Genomic DNA, 21,485 nt, shown 5'->3' on the forward strand with positions numbered 1-21,485 from the left:
AATTCAAGGTTTTTTTTTTCAAATTTTGCAGTACAGTATTTTTTTTTGAACGAAGATCTTGCAAACTTGAATTCACGAAAGGATTACAATGAAGCGAAAAAGAAAGGTAGTTTTTCAACGGTGATAAACAATCCGGTGGAACCTGCACTCGGGGCAGCCAGCGGGAGACTAGAATGGTTTTGATTCAAAGTCCGCTAAAGAAAAGGGAAATGCACTACTGATGGTTACAAAACACCGTAAAAAGTCAAACAATTTATCGAAATAGTCAGTTTTTGATTTATCAAAGCTTATAACTAGAGACAGTGGTAATTCGCGATGGTTGGTTAATGACTCGACCAAAGGCGCATAACAGTTCCCACTAGTGAACCTCAGCCTTCCAGCTACCGTACCCCTACCTTCTCGTGGTACCAACTGATGTGCGAGTAACCAGTGGAAAGATCGGGCAACCAACCCTGGTGGGACTGCTGGTCGCATGCTGACAGGGGGCGGGGCTTCCTTCCTCGAAAGGGAGTTTCCTGGGATCGACACCAACAGAAGCGTTCTAAGTAACGCAGTGTCCTTCTCAAGTCCTGGTAGTGCCCGGGACTCTAAACAATGGCACTACGATGGCCCTCCTGCGACATAGTGGGGTTGGTCGCTGGCCTTGCAAGCCCGCACCATTAAAAAACAACAGCAACGAACGCAATAACGTTAAGTACGGACCGGAACAATCGGCTAGGACCTAGGTAACGAAAACGGACTAACGATTGGATTCTCGGAACATGGAACTGCCGATCCCTCAACTTCCTAGGAAGTACCTGCGTGCTTTCCGAGGAATTGAAGACCCGCAAATTCAACATCGTAGCGCTGCAGGAGGTATGCTGGAAGGGGACGATGGTGTGTACGTACAGGGCCGTTTCTTCAACATTAGTATTATCAACGTGCATAGCTCAGTTGGAGAGTGAATATGACCGCTGCCCAAAACATGATGTCAAGATCATCATCGGGGATTACAACGCTCAGGTTGGCAGGGAGGAGGACACACCAGCTGACGAATGAAAATGACCTCAGACTAATCGACTTCGCCACCTCCAAGAACTTGGCCATACGTAGCACCTTCTTTCAGCATAGCCTCCACCATAGACTCACCTGGAGATCACCGAATAGAACAGAAACACAAATCGACCACGTTTTGATAGATGGTCGGCACTTCTCGGACATTATCGATGTCAGATCACATCGAGACGCTAACATCGATTCGGATCACTACCTAGTGATGGTTAAGATACGCCAAAAACTATCCGTTGTGAATAACAAACGGTACCGTCGCCCGCCACGGTATAATCTCGCGCGACTGAAGCAACACGACATCGCAACACAGTACGCGTCATCGCTCGAAGCTGCACTGCCAGAAGAGGGAGAGCTTGAAGAAGCCCCTCTAGGGGATCGCTGGAATGCCGTGAAAACAGCCATCAGCAGTGCTGCGGAGGAAGTCCTGGGACACGTGCAACCGAATCGACGTAACGAGTGGTTTGACGAAGAATGTCGGCAGATTTTGGACGAGAAGAACGCTGCGCGGGCAACAATGCTGCGTAGAGCCACCCGTCAGAATGTGGAGCGATATAGACTGAAACGGAGGCAGCAAGTCCAACTCTTCAAGGAAAAAAAGCGTCGCCAGGAAGAGGAGGAATGTGAAGAACTCGAGCAGCTGCACCGCACACACGAAACACGAAAGTTCTACCGAAAACTCAACGGATCCCGCAGAGGCTTTGTCCCACGAGCCGAAATGTGTAGGGATAAGAATGGAGGCATTTTGACGGATGATCGTGAGGTGATCGAAAGGTGGAAGCAGCACAACGATGAAAACCTAAATGGCGTGCAAGCAGGAGACCACAACAGGAGCGGAGAAGACGTGGTCGGTGCAACGAACGACGAAGATGTGCCACCCCCAACAATAAGCGAAGTTAAGGATGCGATCCGGCAGCTCAAGAACAACAAAGCGGCCGGAAAAGACGGCATCGGAGCTGAGCTTATTAAGATGGGCCCCGACAAACTGGCTAGCTCGCTGCATCGGCTGATCGTCGAGATCTGGGAAACAAAACAGCTACCGGAGGAGTGGAAAGAAGGGGTTATCTGCCCCATATACAAAAAGGGCGACAAACTAGACTGCGAGAACTATCGAGCGATCACAGTCCTGAATGCAGCCTACAAAGTGTTTTCCCAGGTCATCTTTTAACGCCTGTCACCATTAGCCAGCAGGTTTGTAGGAAGCTATCAGGCCGGCTTCATGGAAGGACGGTCTACAACAGACCAGATCTTTACACTGCGGCAGATCCTCCAAAAGTGCCGTGAGTTTAGAGTCCCTACACACCATCTTTTCGTCGATTTTAAAGCCGCATACGATTCAATAAACCGACAAGAGCTATGGAAAATTCTAGACGAAAACGGCTTCCCGGGGAAGCTGACAAGGCTGATTAAGGCTACGATGGAGGATGTGAAGTGTTGTGTGAGAATTTCGGGTGGAACGTCGGACCCATTCGAGTCTCGCAGGGGGCTCCGACAAGGTGATGGTCTCTCCTGCTTATTGTTTAACGTCGCGCTAGAGGGTGTTATGAGACGAGCGGGGTTTGACATGCGGGGCACGATTTTCAACAGATCAGGTCAATTTATTTGCTTTGCGGTTGACGTGGATATTATCGGCAGAAAATTTGAGACGGTGGCAGACCAGTATACCCGACTGAAATGTGAAGCAGGTAGGGTCGGACTGAAGATTAATACGTCAAAAACTAAGTATATGCTTGCAGGTGGGTCCGAGCACGACAGGGCACGTCTAGGCAATACGGTAACAATCGACGGGGATGAGTTCGAGGTGGTCGACGAGTTTGTGTACCTCGGCTCTCTGGTAACTGAGAATAACGATACCAGCCGGGAGATAAAGAGACGTATTATCAGTGGAAGTCGTGCCTACTATGGGCTTCATAAAAAACTACGGTCGCATATTCTGAGTCTTCGCACTAAGTGTATCCTGTACAAAACGCTAATAAGATCGGTCGTTCTCTACGAGCATGAGACGTGGACAATGCTCGAGGAGGACTTGCGAGCACTCGGAGTTTTTGAACGTCGGGTGCTAAGAACCATCTTTGACGGTGTGCAGGAGAACGGCTTGCGCGTCTCTACGGTGAACCCAGTATTCAGAAAGTGGCTAAAGCTGGAAGGATACGCTGGGCAGGGCATGTAGCTAGAATGCCGGATAGCTACCCTGCAAAATTGGTGTTCGCTTCAAATCCGGCGGGAACGAGAAGGCGAGGGGCGCAAAGAGCGAGATGGGTGGACCAGATGGAGCACGACCTGCAAAGTACCGGGTGTCCGCGGAACTGGAGGCAGGTCTTAAGGAAATACTAAAAAAAAGCGGTTTTGCTTTTAATAAAAACGAGAAACAACTGTTTTATTTAATTTAGTATACTGTTTTTTTTAATTTAAGTTAAGTTGTTTCGCGGCTTCCGGGAAAACGCGATTTACCACTGTCTCTACTTGTAACTGATGATTAAATTTCATTTGACTATTATTATTGGTTAATACAAATATTTTTTTAATAGAAAAAAGTGCATTTTTTTTATCGCAAAAATCACGAATAACTTAGTTGAAGTTCAAGATTATTATTAAAGAGTTAAAGCCCTATTCTGCTTCCGGCAAAGTTTTTCTCTATAAAATTTTCCATTTTTCAACCGTATTCAATCTTATATGGCTTAATGTACGGTACCCGCTTTAAATGATTAGATGCAGGAATGTTTAAAAAAAGTAGGAGGTTGTATCTAAGACACGACCACATTAAAAAGGATATAACATCTCAAAAAAAAGTATGAGGGTAAGTGTCTATGACGCAAACGCAGACTGAGCGTTGTTATTCGCAGCCGCGATATTAAACATGGAATAGCGTGATTTATTCATCTTGTATGCGGAATAGAATTTCATCACATCACGTGACGACACCAAACGAATGGTTTATCCAATCGAATCTGTAATAATATCCCGCTACAGATGCACCAAAGTAACATTTCGCAACTCTATAATACTTTAATAAATTGGTGTTCAAAATCCGTTCATTGACAGTAAAATAAAAAGCATTTTAAAATGATAACATAAATCTGTTACCGCTGCAGTATGTGATGCGGTCTGACCAGCCAGAAGTACACATCGCAACGCTCTACCTGCTCAACACAGCTACATCAACGGAATGAGCGATTAATTTCACAAATTCTCTATTTATAGTAAGTCAGCAATCAGCCGAAAGCAAGCGAAAGGGAAGCGAGCTTGTGAATGGTTGATTGTACCCAATGTTCATCCAATTTCAACAAGTTTGGTATTGTGAAGATATTCCAATTATTACAACAAAGTCTTGGGCAGTGTTTAAGCTGTCGGTCAAGATATTGGTGTTTAAAATCCAGTCAGTAGTAGAGACACTATAAGCATTTGAAAATGATATCATAACATCTGTTACCGCTGCTGTGCGCGACGCGATCTAACCGTCGAGAAGAACACATCGCAACGCTCTGTCTGTGCAGTACGGCCGCCAAAGCAAAATAAGTGATTGAATTTCGTACTCCCTCTTTTTATAGTGTGTTGGCAAGCAGCAGAAAAGCGAGATTGTGATTGATTGAAAGCTGCAAAATTAAACTGAAATAATCGATTTTCAATTCAACTTTTCACTGATTCACAATCGCAAAAACATGCAAATTATTATACCAAAGCATCATCGCGGGGAAGAAGGCCGAAGCCTTCAACCGGCAAATTGAAACATTTGCTGCTATCACTCTGCTGCTGAGATATGTGACAATCCGACAAGTGTTTTTTTTAAGTCGAAAGCAAATTCGAAAAGCCAGTTGATACCGGCGCAACCCGCTGCTGCTACTGCCATCCCCTTTCCATGTCCCCTTTCAATTTACACTCCAATGTGGCACGCTAGAGAATAACGTAGTTCTGCGTCAAAATCAACTCAAGTACAATCGTATATTCTCGCAGGTAGCGTGGAGTAGCCATGCACACAAAATGGCAACGTTTGGCAACAAAATAGTAACTACGTAGGGTCAGCGTTTGAGGCAGGTGGCTCGCGCTGCCGTACCTATATATTGATTTGTATATATTGAATTGTAAGCACAAATTTAGAATATAAAGAAAATTTGAATGAAAAAAATCGATGTTTAATGGTTAGTCACGAAATAATCGTTCCATTGGACAGACCAAACCTTCCTATCTTAGTAAGTGATTACTCTTTGATTTCTCTTCAAGGTGCATAGACCTCCACATTAGCGAGGACCCTAGCTAGAAGACCTAATCAGGCCAAAGAAACAGGATGTCAGATAAAGTTCTACGCGTTGCAAGAATGAACGTTTTGACACAATCTCCTCAAATCCGGAACATTTCCGGTGTCTGAAGGTGCGACATTAAATGAAACGTATAAAGAAAGATTAATATCTTGAGCCATGTAGTCAAAATATAAAATCATGAATCTGGTTTGATATTGAAGGTCGACCAACCCCTCGAAAATTTCAATTACTAATGGGTTAATGACCATACATCGTATCAATGACTGGTAAAAGAGGTTCCAAATTGAAAAAAGTTGAAAAAGAGATTTAGAGATTTAGAGTCCTTTCGTTGAAAAAAGTGACTTTTCAGAGACTAGCTTTGAAATAAAGACCATGTGTCTAGAAAGAAAGCTACTACCAGCCCAGCGAAATTCACATTTTTTTATCAAAAACCCCCCCCGAAAGGAATGTTTGGCAATGTCACTGAGCTGTTGTGATATTTTCTAAATAAACTGATAATCTACTTATTATCTGGCGGCTAATAACGTTATGAAGACTAGTTTGGATATGATTAGTAATTTTATTGGTGAGTTTGGAAGACACAGAAATGATATAGTAATCAGTATAGTAATTAATGTCTTTCAAGTAGTGCAAATGATATAAAAGTACATTCTCATACTGATATGTGTTAGGAGTTAATCTGCGAAGCCTTCGCAGTGCGAAAGCTGAGATCACATCGGCAACAGCACTATCTCGTGCAGTTTTGTAAAATCGAAGATATGCAGCAGCCTCGTACTGTGAAAATTTGGTCGACTGACCCGTACAGTTGTGTATGGTATCGCATACGCCAGAAAGTTTATTTGCTGTCCTGTGTATCGTAGGATTAACTTAAATTTAGGTATTTTACATAAGCCAAAATAATTCATATAGGGTAGCGAACGTCTTCGTCAGAGGTTTTCTTCGGCAGTTTTTCTGCAGCAATTTTATGCTAAAGGGGGCCGAAGAAAACCACTGACAAAGATGTTCGATACCCTATATGTTGAGCTCGCTCTGGTAATATTCTATCCGCTAGCTTTTCATACTATTCTCTTAATACTAGCTTAATCCTATTTGTTGCTAGCCATGATCACGTCAACTATATTGTTTCTTGACAAGCATTTAACAATGGTGTGCAAATTTCATTCAAAACTTCCTGCTCGAAGTTTTTGGAAGGGTAATCACCAACCAGACAGAAATCTCCTTCGCCCTCTATTCTCACTCATTACCATATAAAGTAAAGATTAAATCAGTGACTGCTCGGTTAGCGAAAGATTCGCTCGAAAGCAGAGATGGTGTCTGTAATCGTAAAACCATACCATTAGTATTTACCTAAGCAATATCACAAAGGTTGTTTGAGCACACGAGTGTTAACTTATGTCTGCATAGTAAACAGGTAGTGGAAAGAAACGGTATTTACACAAGTTTTGCCTATCTAAATGAGCGTAAAAATCACCCCGAAAACCTGAATCAGAGGCTGCGATATGTTTTACTGATTGAATCAATTAGTGCTCTAGCATTTGGTTAGGAGAATACCTGAATGAAGCAAATTACTCATTTATCTTCCAAATATGGAGTATTCTGTACGCAATTAAGCAATTTAATCATTTGATTTTATCATAAACTTTTCTGCAAACTATTCCGTTCAAACAAGGCATGACAGGACACTTTTTGATGATAAATAATGCAGGGTTTGAAAAAATCAGCTTTTATCTAAAACGCTGAAGCCAAATATTTTTTATATGTAAAATTCATTCAATCAATACAAATACTGCCACTGACGATCTTCAATGTTTCAGTTCCAGTCCGTTCAATGTTCAATTTAAACGTTTTTTTTTCAAGCACATGCCTATGAGGTTAATTCGAAAGTCACAGCATTGAACTGCAAACTGTGACTCGTCTGTAGTACGTATTGGAGCTAACATTGGCTAAAACATGTTACTGAGCCCCACACTGACTGTCTTGAATAAAACGCAAAGGTCGTGCATCATCCGTTAATTCCGAGTGGTGAAGATGCAAAGACCGGCTTTTGTTCCATTCAAAATGCACTTACACTGCGACGGGCAATAACGAGTAAACCGTGCAAAATAGCTAACGTTCGGAAAAGTTGATGGCACTGTGACTCTTGAATTTAAAATGTTGTTGAACTTTAACGAGAGAAAAAAAAAAACAATATCAGCTGCTCGGCCACGGTCCCCTGTCCAACAGGCGGCAGTATTTAGCTAGTTACAGAAATCTAGCAGCTGCGTTTACGATGTTTGTACCGAGCGGAGGTTGTGGAGTTAATGAAGTTTTCGGATGATGATGCTTGGAAATAGCTCCCGTCATGTTGTTGAAGGAACAACTTTTACATAGAGCATTCAACACGATCTATAGACAAGCTGGTTGAAGTGAACCTATAGTTCTTTTTTGGGAGCACATATTTTGCGAAACGTGGTAGTTTTCTGTATGTTTATTATTTTCACTGATTTCTAATGATTTGGGATAATCCTCAATGTTTGATATATCCAACAATTGCAAATGGTTCGGCAATTGAACGAAAATCAATATTTGAAAGAGAACAAAAATAATAATGATGATCTGAAAATCGATCTTGGTTGTAATTAAGTTGTTATTCATGAATAATCTAGTGACATTGACGAGCTTATACTGTACTCGTAGATGTACTGAAATTTTTTTCTTTGATTCTGTTTAGGTTTAGTAAAGACTGACTTAACATGAATATATCAAAATGTTCTTTTTAGTTATCATAAATGCATAAGTATTGTGGCTCAAGTGGTACGGTAATGTTGAAATGTTAAGATAGCTTAATTTGGATGGGATAGTAGTTTGAAAACAGTACAAATTCAGAAGCAAATACATCAACGATACCTATTTCTCACCAAGTACTACCAAATATGTAGTGACTATAATTGGCTTCGTAAAATATTAATTTGTATTGTGCCGTGTCAAACAAAAAAAATGTAGTGACAACTAAAAAACAAAATATTCATTTTTTCACGTGATTCACCTGAAAATGATTCAAAATGCCATATTAAATCCAAAAATGGCGACTTTTGGTTCTTCAGAGGGATTGGGATAATTCTCAGAGACCGGAAATCAATTTCACATGCCGTTTTGAAATCCAAGGTGGTGACTTCCGGTTCATCTGGTGTCGTTTTGAGATTACTGGACAGCATCCCGATTACGGAAGTATCCATATTAGGTGGCATTTAGTCAATTTTAGCTGTTCTTGAATTTCAAAATGGCGTCTGGAGTTGTTTTCCGATTTCTGGTTATTATCTCGATTCCAGGAATACCCATATTCGATGGCATTCGGTCAATTTTGTTTCTCTTCCTGATACCGTAAGGCGCCCTTTTGGAATCAAAAATCGGAAATCGGATGAAAATTGTCAGTAGAATATTAATTTGTGGGTAACCGGGTACCCATCTCTTTTCTTCAGCAGAATTTTCCTCCATTCTACTCGGTTCTGGGCTACTCGTCGCCAATTTCCTAGAAGTCTCGATACTCGCAGATCCGCCCGATTTTACCGCACTGTCATTCGGCATCCTCGCGACATGCCCGACCCATCGCAGCTTCTCGGCCTTCGTCAGGTGCACAATGGGAATCTCTCCAAGTAGTGCTTGCAGCTCGTGGTTCATACGCCTGCGCCACACTCCGCTTTCGGTTTTTACTCCACCAAAAATTGTCCGCAACACTTTCCGTTCAAATACGACCAGTGCGCGTATGTCCTCCGTGAGCAGCGTCATGGTTTCGAGTCCATACGGGTCTGGTTAGGGTTTTGTACATCGTTAATTTCGTGCGGTTGCGTATGCTCCTGGATCGAAGCGTCCTGCGAAGGGCTAAGTAGGCTCGATTTCCAGCTTGAATACGTCGTTGGACCTCCTTACTTGTGTTGCCCTAAAGAGCAATGTTGAACAACGTGCAGGATAATCCATCTCCTTGTTTCAACCATCTGTGCGCTTCGAAGGGATTCGAGAGTGTCCCCGACACGCACACGTAACACATCACTCGGTCTAAGGTAGCTTTGATAAGTTGTGTCAATTTATCCGTAAAACCGTAGTCGTGCATTATTTGCCATATCTGGTCTCGATCGACTGTATCATGCGCTGTCTTGAAGTCCACGAAAACATGATGTGTGGGCACGTCGGTAGCCGGTCCTTGCCGGCGGCTCTGTTGTTCTTGAGTGACCCAATTTCCCGTTTGATCTCCAGGATATCGGGAACTGGGACACTACTGTCGTTTGTAGGCCCTCCAAGGAGTAGTACCCATGTAAGGGGTAAAACAGCATCAACTTCCCCGCATTGACCAACCTTTTTTACTCTATAAAAACTAATATCATCGAAAGTTGCCTTTTAATGAGCTTTGATATGGCACTTAGTTTTATCACATTTGATTGCAGTGAAGTATGGAATCTAGTCTTATGAAACCTAAAAAGGTACCCGGGTACCGCAACGAGCATATAACGGTCAATACCTGCGTTTGCTTGAACATTCCGCTTACCTTTTATTGACGTTTGTTACCTTTCATCATGCTGTCATCGATCTCCGATTATAGTGTATTGTTCTATTCTCCGTAAAAAGTTTTTCATCATACCTACAAAAAATGAAAGAGGAAAAAAGCGAGCGAATTAACAAAAAAATTGGTAACAAACATTATATAACATAAATACATCTAACCAAGGATGGAAAAACTCGTATCGCATAACAATCATTCGGGTATCATTTCTGAACGTGCTATTTATAAGCTTTCAATCCTACCAAACCATCGCTATTAAAAGTTACACATTCTCAAGCTTGCAAGAGACAACTTAGAGCATAGAAATATATGGTAGCTTTCTTTGATGATTTTGTTTCAGTATTGCCTGCTTTAGGTGGAGCGAGCAACATATAGCGAGTGTTTCACGAAAGAATCGTAAACGATTGCACTCAAGCGATCGCAATGATTCTTTCAAATGTTGGTTGCTTGTAGGTGTAATTCGGCTACTCCACGTCATGCTTTCACCGTGATATACCACGATGATTCTTGGTGATTTCAAGTATCAGATGCTAATGAACCATGCTACAATTTATAAAAGCATTGATGATACCTATTTGCTCCGGCAAGCAAACAATTGAACGCAATCTAACGTTCATTTAGATTCATAATTTTGTATCACTGGCGATAATATCTCAAAGCTTCTCGCGATAATGTTGAATGCAAGTGAACTTGGATACAATAAATACTATCGTGTTTGAATCATTCAGTCTCCTTCTAAGGTATTCGGAACTCTTAGCAGCGAAAAACAATCAGCAGCGTTTCTATGGAAAACTTGTACGCGAGTGGAAATAGTTGAACAATAACTGATAAATCAAAGAACACATTTGCATGAAATATTGCTAGTGAACTTTTCCATGCTTGCATCTAACTACTGGTTGAGCATTGGCTTCGAGGAAATTGGTAGCACAATTGTGCTATCATTTTACCAAAATCCCTTACTGAGCTCTCTCGGCACCTCAGTAGAAAGCATGTTTTATTTTTAATGAGAACTAATTGAAAAATCATCTTAATCCGTTTAAAATGGTATCAATCAATCTGAATTTACCATGTACTCAATACCTTTCTCACTTCTACACTACAGTACTTTCTCTTAAAAAAGTAATAAATGACTCGAACATTCCAACCAATCACGCCAGCTCGCCGTACTGTATCCTCAAAGGCAATGTTGAACAATAGGTTTGAGAGCCCGTCACCCTGCTTCAGACCGTCTAACGTTGCAAACGGGTCCGAAATTACACCCGCTATCTTGATGAAATTAGTCGAGGGTGGCACGAATCAGTTTTGTTGGAAAACCGTGTTCAAGCATATCTGCCATAATTCGTTGCGCTTAACTGAATCGTGTGCAGCCTTGGAGTCTATAAGCAGATGATGAGTGTGCAAGTTTACTTCTCTGAACTTGTCAAGGGTTTGATGAATTTCACGCAACAGCTGCTCATTCAGCTTTGAAAAGTTCGGCTGGAAGGCTTTCTGGTTTTAAAAATCTTTACAAGCTTCCCAAACCTCGTCTAAGCTTGGCGGATCCGCAGCTTGTCTATCCTCCTCAATTTCTCTTCTTTTTCTGTCTACGGGTTGATGTAGTATCTTTTCAGCTCTAGATCTAGATCTAGATGCTACCACCATCGTGCGAGCATGGGCTCGGTTTTTCTCGTCCGTCACCTTTTGACACTCCGCATCGAACCACTTGTTGCGTGTGGTTCCTGCGGTCGTGCCCAAAACTCTCGCGCTGTATTCTGATCGTATCGTGGATGCGCCTCCACTGTTTATTCAGATTCACCAATTCGCTCATCAACTTTCCAAGTGTACTCAGCAGCAACTCCTTCAGCTGACAACCTTTATATGTCCAACCGTAACCTCCTCGAAGTGCTCGTCTTGTATACGTTAGTCAGCGGTGCGTGAATTGTTACTTCCACGAGATGGTGGTCTGAGTCAACGTTTGGGCCTCGGAAGGAGCGCACATCTATAACAATTGAGAAATGCCGACCCTCAACCAGAATATGATCGATTTGAGAGCAGGCTTTGCCATGTCTGTTTTCGGATATCTTTTCGTGCAAAGTATGTGCTACGCTGTGTCCACCAATAATGGGACGGAAGAACTGCTCCCGTCCAACCTCTGCGTTTGCGTCCCCGATGACGATCTTTATATTAAGTTTTGGGCACTCTCCATATGTCTTGTCGAGGAGCTCATAGAACTCCTCCTTCACATCATCGGGTTTATCATTTGTCGGTGCGTAAATATTGATCAGGCTGCAACTGAAGAATCTGCCCTTGATTCACGCATAAACGGTCACTGATGTGCCTCCACCAAATGTCCTGCTTGATTTGTTTTCCTTGAATGACGAAGCCACCGCCGCGTTCACATCTGTAGTCAGATATGGTATTTGAAAGTCGTTCTTGTGATAGGATCTACCGCTCGGAATTTACGTTCACTCGTCTTCGGCCACCGCACTTTCTGGAAGGCTGACCGAGTTTCCTTTTTCATTCGCCTGGGTCTGTACCGATTGTTCAAACTCGTATTACTTTCTGGATTGTTCGTCGTAGGGTACTTTGGCATACTACCTTACTAGGGCCGCGATACCTAGTCTTGCGGCTGGGTTGCCACCTCAGGTGTAGCTGGTGACACACAGCATTTCAAAGTTCAGCCGTCCGCTTCGGATCAGTCGCTGTTTGAGCCGCCCTGACATGAGGAACAGACACCTGGACAAGCTGCCTTCCAAGAAGAACAGCTCCCCCTTCCCTGTCAGCATACCAAGTTCTCACAGGTTGACGGATCTTCCTTTGGTTGCTTGTATCCTAGTTTGTATCACGTGGAGGTAGGAATAGGAGTAGCTGAGCAGTATACTCTTGTTTACATTGAGGTCTATTTTATGTCAACTGCTACAGATTGTACTGCTGGTACGCTTTGTTCAGCCGTTGACCAATCATGCCAAATATTATTAATTGCAAGACCTTCAATCCCCTCAACCACCTTGATCACAAGTTCGTTCGACCCTTTTTAAATATAGCATTTTGTTAATTCTTTTTTTTTCTCCACTATGAGTTTTCTTGTAAAATTATTTTGTCAGTCTATATTTTCACGGGTTGTCGTTTCTTATGCCAATTCGTATACACTAAAGTCGCTTTTTACGCGGGGGATACGTGCCGCGTAAAATTAGACGAAGGAAGATCTCCATCACTCCTCCAACACTGAATGGAGTCAGACTGGGCTTCAGCAATGAAGTCAAATACCTCGGAATCATTCTGGATAAGAAACTGAGCTGGTCTGCACAACTGGATCATGCCGCTAAAAAAACGATCTCGGCGATCTGGGCCTGCAGAACTCTGTTCGATAAGACCTGGGGACTGAAACCAGACTTGGCACTCTGGTCTTACAAGCCCATTGCCCGACCAAAAATCACCTATGCTGCCCTTGTGTGGTGGTCTAAGGTGAACGAAGTGACTGCGCAAGCCAAACTCAAAAAAGTTCAAAGACTTGCATGTCTTTCGGTTACCAGCGCTATGCGATCAACTCCAACTGCAGCCATGGAAGCAATGCTCTGCCTACTGCCTCTACATCTTCATGTGAAAAACAGGAGGGTTGTGTGCAAAGCCACGACCGCAAGGTTGAAGTAGAATACTTTTACAAGAAAGATAACCCGGTTAGTCATTTTTTCCAGTAAATAAACGTTGACTTATCAGATCAATCGAATTTTACGCTTCAACAAGGATTGACCATTTTCAATAATATAGTAAGTTGCTTGTCATGGTTGGGGCTTGACTATTTTTTAATTTTGAGATGAAATTTTTTTCGGATGTCGTGCTCATGACTGAAGGAAAAGATAATTCAGTACGTTCTGAGATACGGAAATAAAGCAAAATTTGTAACTTTTACAAATTTAACAATGTAAATTAACTCAAGAGAAAAAATAAACGCTTTAATCATCAGGTTTTTATTTCATACTGAAAAGGACAATTTGTTGTTCAATTAAGTATCGGCTAAGATGCCGATTACATCTTTGCGTTATCACTGACAGTGCGAATAAAGTATTCGTTGTGATAAAGTGAACAGTGAAAAGCTGGTTTAACACTCAAAACTAGACGGCTCACGTGTTGTTAAAATGAGTCGACTTTTCATTAAATGCATTAACTAGTGCCCACTATCGCACAGAGACTGCATTTCACTAAAGTGCCTCACTGCATCAGCTGCTATCGATGCTGAGATCCGCTGCAACTAGTGCGCTATTCATAGTCATGCCACAGTTGTGGCCGCTATACGCTGCCATTGGTATCCACTGTTCCTGCATCAGCTGGCCCAGCTGCTATCGTTGCTGGAATCCGCTGCAACTAGTGCGCTATCCATTGCTACGCCACAGCTGTGGCCGCTTCCGCCATCGCTGGTATCCACTGCACTGCTAGTACTGCTGCTAAGGGAGGACGACTGCTGTTGTCGCTGTCGAGAACTATTATGAGCGGCTTCGGCTGAAACAGGTTTTTATATAGGCCAAATAGCATGTTTTAAATTGCAAGGTATATGATTCTGTCGACCGTGCTTGGAAAGCAATCATAAAACGACCAATCAGAGATCGAATTTTTCGTTTTGACAAGGCTTGACTATTCTCAATAGTACAACAGTGTGAATAATAAAATTACAATTAACTTCATTTGGGAAGAATCTTAGAAGATTTTCCAATCCATTGCTGCAAGAACGAAAAAAATCCATCGAATACTAACCGATTTATTAGCATTTGAAATTGGACATATTTTCCACTTTTTTCGGTTTTAGATTTTCATTCCACATCCCTATGTAGCCAAACTTCCTGAGAGAAGTATTCTACTTCAAAAGGAAGCAGAGCTTGGCGCTCTAAGGCTGCAAAGGAGGAAATCTATACTCGAAGGAAACCAAATCACATACTAAGGGAGTTCAAACTAACTCCGCTATTACCTACAGTCTCCGACTGGATGGACGTTAGGACCAACATGGATATTCCGTGTAGAGTGATGGAAACAAACCGTTCTATGTGGAACAATGGAGGGTCTAACCTTCCACCTGGCATCGTCAGTTTTTATACGGATGGCTCGAAAATTGGATCCCTAACGGGATCCGGTGTATACGGACGGGGCACGGGGCGTGTATACGGACGGGGCAAATGGCCCACCGTTTTTCAAGCAGAGGTATATGCCATATATATCTGCGCAAAAATATGTCTGAAACGCAACTACAGACATGCGAAAATCGGTATATTCTCGGACAGTCAAGCAGCACTACTAGCACTTAAGTCCGTAAATGCGCTTCCAAACTTGTTTGAGAATGCATTGAAACTCTACGAGAACTCTCCCGGCAGAACTCAGTTTTTCTGTTTTGGGTGCACGGACATTGCGGAGTCGAGGGTAATGAACAAGCTGACTACCTAGCAAGACAGGGATCAGCTCAGTGGTTTATTGGCCCCGAGCCGATTCTGGGTACGTCCAATTCCGCTATCAAAAGCGAACTACTAACTTGGGAAAGGCTAGAAATAGCATCCCAATGGCAACAGGTACAGAGTTGTAGACAAGCCAAAAAGTTAATCTATCCGAACCCCGAAACCGCCAGAAAGTTAGTTAGTCTAAATCATATTGAACTTCGGATAATCACGGGACTCCTTCCCGGACACTGTCCCGCTTTTTATCATTTAAAGAAAATCGGTGTGGTGTTGAACGACACCTGCCGATTCTGCAAATCTGAACCGGAGAGCTCAGAGCATTTGCTTTGCTCTTGCTTCCTCTAGGAACAACTTCTTTTTTTTTGTTAGGAAATTAGAATTAAGTTGTCCATTGATGTGAACTTTTGTAATATATCCCAGTCAATTGCTATACATGTCCCCTTGCTAAATACAATTACCACTATTGTTGAGTGATCAGGTACCTGCACCGACACGCTCCCAGTCAGGTGAAATATGGTTTATGAAGCCAATCACCTTCCCAGGATTCAGACCAAATCTCTTTGGGCTGTAAACAGCCACTGCCAGGAAACCTTGATCTGCGTTTAAATAATGCACCACAACTGCACAGCAGATGTTCCGATGTCTCGCTTTCCATATTACAAAGCGACAGATATCATCCAACACCCGGCCAATGTTCTTCAAATGATATCTACTCGGACAGTGCCCCGTTACTAGGCCGAGGTATGTACAAAGAGCTCTTTTGTTGAGCTCTAGGAGCTTTTTCGATTGATTGGTAACACTTTTTGACATCCAACCAATTGGTTATCACCTTTTGTTCCTCTCAGCGTTTAAGCTCCATTTTCACTGCACAGTTTGATATACCGCAGAAAGGTTCTGGGCCGATAAACTGTGAGTTAGATCCTTGTTTTGTGAGTTCGTTTGCAAATACAAATATTTGCATATCAGACACATACATTCAAGGATTGCAAAAATCTCTGCTTGAGACACTGTTGGCCAGTGTCCCATTGCCACTGAAACATTAATTCCAGGGCCGAAGATTTCCGTTTTGGTACCTATTTTTGAGCCATCTGTGAAAAATATCGTTGAACCGGGACGGGCATCAGGAACTCCGACTTTCATACTTCGCATACCTTGTAGGGAATATCATGATTGTCCTGAGGTGCCATCCAGTCTCCATTCATACTCATCACTGGCCCTCTTTCAAAAAAGTTCAGTATAGTCAGGTGGCCTACAAGATCACCTGACAAGATAGTTTTTGTTCTTCTGAGCCTCAAGGCACTCTTTTCTGCTTCTAGTTGCACGTATTCGTACAACGGCAGCAGATGTAGAAATGCATCAAGAGCTTTTGACGGGGTGCTTTTCATTGCTCCTGTTATAGCAATGCACGCAAGTCGTTGAACTTTATCTAGCTTTGTTCTAGCGGTGGACTCTCTGGTTTTTGGCCACCACACTAACGCAGCGTATGTCAGTTTTTGACGTATAATAGATGTGAATATCTACATCACCATTTTCGGTCTCAAGTCCCACTTTCACCCAACGGTTTTGGAGCACAACCATAATGCACTGACCGCCTTGTTGATTGCATAGTCAAGATGTGAATTCCAGTTTAGCTTGGCATCAAGGACAACTCCTGAGTATTTAACCTGTTCACTGAATGGAATTTCTACTCCTCCAAGCTTGAGAGTTTTCAGATTGAATTTCCTCTTTCTAGTGAAAGGTACGATTACAGCTTTTGTCGGATTAATGCTCCTCCTTTATACACCAAGACTGGGTTTACTTCAGAGCCTCCTGCATTCTTTCAGAAACTATGTTGTCGAACTTTCCTCTTACCAAGATGACTATGTCATCTGCAAATCCCACAATTTTGAAACCTTTTGCTTCTAAGCTTTTGAGAAGATCGTGTACCACCAAAGACCACATAAGTGGCGAAAAAACACCTCCTGGCGGACATCCTTTCGTTGCCCTTACCGTAATAGACGAACCTCCCAACTCAGAAGTGATTTCTCTTTTTGCAAGCATGGTATTAATCCAGTTAACAATACTCGTGTGAAATCCTTTGTTCTTCATTGCACTAGACATTGATGAATAGGACGCATTATCAAAAGCACCTTTGATACCCAAGATAGAGCACAAAGCAATTTCTTTATCTGAAAGTGACTTTTCAATTTTCATGACCAGCGTACGAAGCGCTGTGATAGTGGATTTTCCAGTTTGATAGGCAAACTGGAACTTTGAAAGCGGTTTTTTTTTTGCATGTAAGATGTATGAATGAAATCATTCAGCACTTTTTCCATGGGCTTCAACAAAACCGAAGAAAGGTCTGAATGATTTAGGATGCGTCTTATCACACTTCCCAGTTTTAGGTATGAGGATTACTCTTACTACCCTCCACTTTGATGGAATATGATTTGGAAGTTACCTTTCAACTCCATACCAAGTATGGAGCTCTAATCCCAAGCAGGTCATTAGTTTCATCAACTATGTTGTACCTAATTGGGGTACAGGTTTGAAACAAAACAGTTCTACTCCATCAATGAGTACGAGCAATCCATAACCTGTGCACATCAATCGGGGCCAGCCACAAAAGACAATCAGCAAGACTGTCGCAGTGGCGCTCCAGTACCCAGTGCCCTTCAGGCATACAGTAAAAAAGGCTTTGCTTTGTACCTTCCAGTTCAGTGTTCCTCGGCATAATTTGATATGTTACCGGCCGTTTAGTTATACAGTTTTGTCTAACATGTCTAACGAGACCTGCCCCTCGTATTGTGTTATAAAAACGAAGCTTAACGTATGGCAATAGAATTTTATTGTTACACGATTTTTGAACATAAAACAGTTACCTTTTTCCTAGTCCATCGCTAGCCCTGTGCTCTTTGCGGCTGTTCGACTGTGTGCTTTTGAATCGCTCTTTAGTTTTACGATCTCCCATGCTATTGCTCGGGCTCCGACTTCTATGTTTATCATGTTCACGATGACGATCCGATCGGTCGCTTGATTTGCTTCGACTTCGTCTCCTTCTGGCACTATTGTAGCTACTCCTTCGTTCCCGATTAGTATCTCTAGTGCAGTGTTTTATTGTGCTTTCTTTTTGGTCTGGTGATTTTTGTCGTGATGATTGGTGTCTGCTTCGGGAAGTTATCTCCACAGCCGGTGATTCTGACCAACGCCAGTTTGTTTTTGATGGTATTGAATTTTCAATTTCATCCCATGTCCTATTTAACAAATTGAACAAATACAACGTGGCCTAACGTTAAACTGCCTTATTAAATTTATTGAACCTACCTTTGTATCATCGGTGTTCGCTCGCATAACCTCCTCGAACTCCGGGCGGACTGCAACTCCTTGAAGTGATCGTAGCGATACTTGCTGACCGGATTGACCATTAAATGCAAATAATTGCAAACTTTTCCCTTTTGGCATCGCGATTGCTCAAACAGGCCTGAAGGCAAATATGTAACAACCGGTTAGGAAGTGTCTGCGTTCAAAGCATTTAAATTTTAACCGGCTGCTATTGTAATCGAATAAAAGCTTAGTTAAGGTTTTTCACAATTAGGAGACAAAAAATAAATACAATTTTCATAAAGGATACTATTGACTCCAATTACCACAAACAGCCGATGTCCAAGCTATTGGTGAACGAAATTCAATGTGTAGTTGTCTAGATGCATAGAACCGACCATTCATTCGTTGAAAAGCTTTCGCTGCTGATCTAAAATAGATCTGCTGTGAAAAGGCGAGGTTACTGAAAAATTTATTCATTTTACCTCATATCATTGTACTGAATAAAGACATGTCCTTTCAGATGAGGTTCGAAATTGCGACATGTAAAAATAGTTGTAATAGTACCAAATTGTTCAAATTCCTCTATAATATCAAAGAAGAAGTCGCGGTAACATCGATTTAATTCATCCTCGTCGAACTCGATCGCCAAATCATTCCCGTACTCCGGGTGCTGTTGATCGTCCAATGCGGGATGGGCGAAAAAATTTGGAATTAATATGAGCTGTCAAAAAAAAATGTTTTTTCCATTGTCACATAAAACAATTAAAAGATGTTAACTATATACCTCGCTTAAACTAGGAGTTTGATGATCAGAGGAGCACCTCAGTCCATAACGACAAGAGCCAATTTTACTAAAAAATGAACAAGGATTTGCTCCAGCTCTCGAGTGGATTGTCTCACGAAGAGTTGCCACGTTATCGTCAATGCCCATAAGATATTCGGCCAACATGCGCTCCCGCTCTTGTTGCTTTTGACGGAATTCCGTTAACAGACGTTCCTTTTCAGCTTTCATTGCGTTAGCTTTTTGCATCTGTTCCTCAAATTCTTTTCGTATGCGACTGCGTTTTTCATGTTCCTGTTTAGCTGCAGCTTCAAACTGCTTTTGTTTTTCTTTGTAAGCCAACTGAAACTCCATTTCTCGATCCATCCAGAGTGCATTTTCGTATCGACTCAGCTCTTCCTGTTGCTGTTGTGATAACAGTTCTGACCTTTCTTTTTCTTGCAAATATGCTACATAACTGGGATTATTAAGCTTCAATTTTTCGATCTCTGCTAGTTGTCGATCTCGATCTTGGGCCACACGTCGCCTGATTCGTTTTCTTCGCATTTTCTTGAACAGTTTACGCCAATCTTTTCGACTAAAAACATTCCGGAATTAGCCAGAGAGGATAACGTAATCAAACTACTTACCGTAACACAATTTTATTATCCATAGTGACGAAGTTTACCGGTTATTTTTAATATATGATATAGTTACAATCACTTACACTAAAACATTTTAAGTTATTCGGTATTTGATTCTTTGCAATAAAGTATAACATATCCACTTTAATCAGCTTTCTTGTTTGCCTGCTGCTGTCATAAATTGATGCAGGAGATATATTTTGATATAACATGTAAAGTCTGTTCATGACGTAACACAAAATCAATGCACGTTTATTGCAAAATGTTCACGTATTAACACGGACGGACATAACACTTTCTTCACGAACATGACGCAACCAAGTTTTTTTTGTTTTTTTTTAACCTGAATAATTTCATGCGCACTGGAAGGTTCATTGCAATTCAATAACTTTGTTTATATATATTACTAAATTTTAAAGCTTGTTCCACAACCTGCTTACTATAATTTTAATCTTGTAGTTTGTAGTGTATTAACTCAATTAAAATATTCAAAATTCGTAAATACTTCGAGAAATTATTACATAGGGCATCAGTTCTACTGTCGTAATGGTTGTTCAATTACGGTCCGGGGGCTTGATGAAGTCATAGTTTTTTTTATAGCGAATTTCTTTATTCCACCAGTTCTATAGTCTATAGTTTTGACCTGGAAGCACACTAACAGCTGTCAAAACCCTTCCTTATTCGCTCGATTTTGACCCAGTTTTGACCTGGCCTGCTGCCCGAAGCGCACTGTAAAATTTGTCAGCTTCAACCCACTACCGCAATTATCTGACATCTCTTTCTTACTTGCGTCGTAAATCGCGATTCCGTTTTTTTATTGCTCGGCAGATTTGTCCGGACGCAGTGGAATAAAGAAATTCGCATTCGCTATTAGAGTGTTTGACTTTGTCGTTGCGTAAGGCGTGAATGATAAACTCACCTCCCTGACACCGTAATCCCATTACCTATAGTTTGACAGTACCCCCATTATGACGAATCCCTCGATGCCGAGCCCCAAACAACAAAGGCCGCAAAGGGAAGACATCTGACGTGCTCTTCGCTCCCGTTCAGTGTTGCCTAATCTATCGATGTCTCTGTTTATAGCAAAGTGAAGCACAGCAGTGTAACATGCCATTTCATTCCCTCGTATACAAAAATACAGGCTACGAACGTGTCAGGTAGGTGGATAAAATGCTAGGACAGGACGTGACGAGTGGCTTCTAGTTATTCTTCTTCTCGTTCAAAATAGCCCTCATAAAACATTTTAATTTTTCGGCACGACGCTTGCCAGTGTCGCCAAAAATATTTCATAAAGGAAATTTCAATACCTAGGATTTTTCAAGCTCTGGGTTACTATTATAATTAGTTACTTGATAATGGTTACTCAATGAATCTTGAATTGATTTAGAGATATATTTTGGATTTATTTAAACTAGTCATAATTTCAACTTATTCCTCTTGCTTTTCTTGAATTAAATCTGCAATAGTTCATCACAAGTAGTTGAAACAACATAACTAATATTTCGAATGTTAATTTTCACAGAT

The 21,485-nt window shown here is 41.8% G+C and overlaps 1 protein-coding gene across 2 annotated transcripts; it reads right to left on the reverse strand.

The window, feature by feature from the left end:
* Positions 1–9,833: 9,833 nt before the first annotated feature.
* Positions 9,834–20,155, reverse strand: LOC129726964 (U2 small nuclear ribonucleoprotein auxiliary factor 35 kDa subunit-related protein 1). 2 transcript variants are annotated; one of them, XM_055684287.1, is made up of 7 exons: positions 19,968–20,155; positions 19,342–19,915; positions 19,040–19,278; positions 18,881–18,984; positions 18,558–18,714; positions 18,116–18,487; positions 9,834–9,915 (listed from the first exon to the last, which is right to left on the reverse strand). In XM_055684287.1, the coding sequence occupies exons 1-7, from the start codon at positions 19,988–19,990 to the stop codon at positions 9,849–9,851; spliced, it is 1,536 nt and encodes a 511-aa protein (XP_055540262.1). In that variant the 5' UTR covers positions 19,991–20,155; the 3' UTR covers positions 9,834–9,848. The 2 variants fall into 2 exon arrangements, with proteins under 2 accessions (XP_055540262.1, XP_055540263.1); XM_055684288.1 differs by lacking the exon at positions 9,834–9,915 and adding an exon at positions 13,950–14,313.
* Between the last annotated feature and the right edge of the window lie 1,330 nt (positions 20,156–21,485).

Source organism: Wyeomyia smithii, chromosome 3 (assembly GCF_029784165.1).
Source record: "Wyeomyia smithii strain HCP4-BCI-WySm-NY-G18 chromosome 3, ASM2978416v1, whole genome shotgun sequence".
In the NCBI taxonomy this organism is placed as follows: domain Eukaryota; kingdom Metazoa; phylum Arthropoda; class Insecta; order Diptera; family Culicidae; genus Wyeomyia; species Wyeomyia smithii.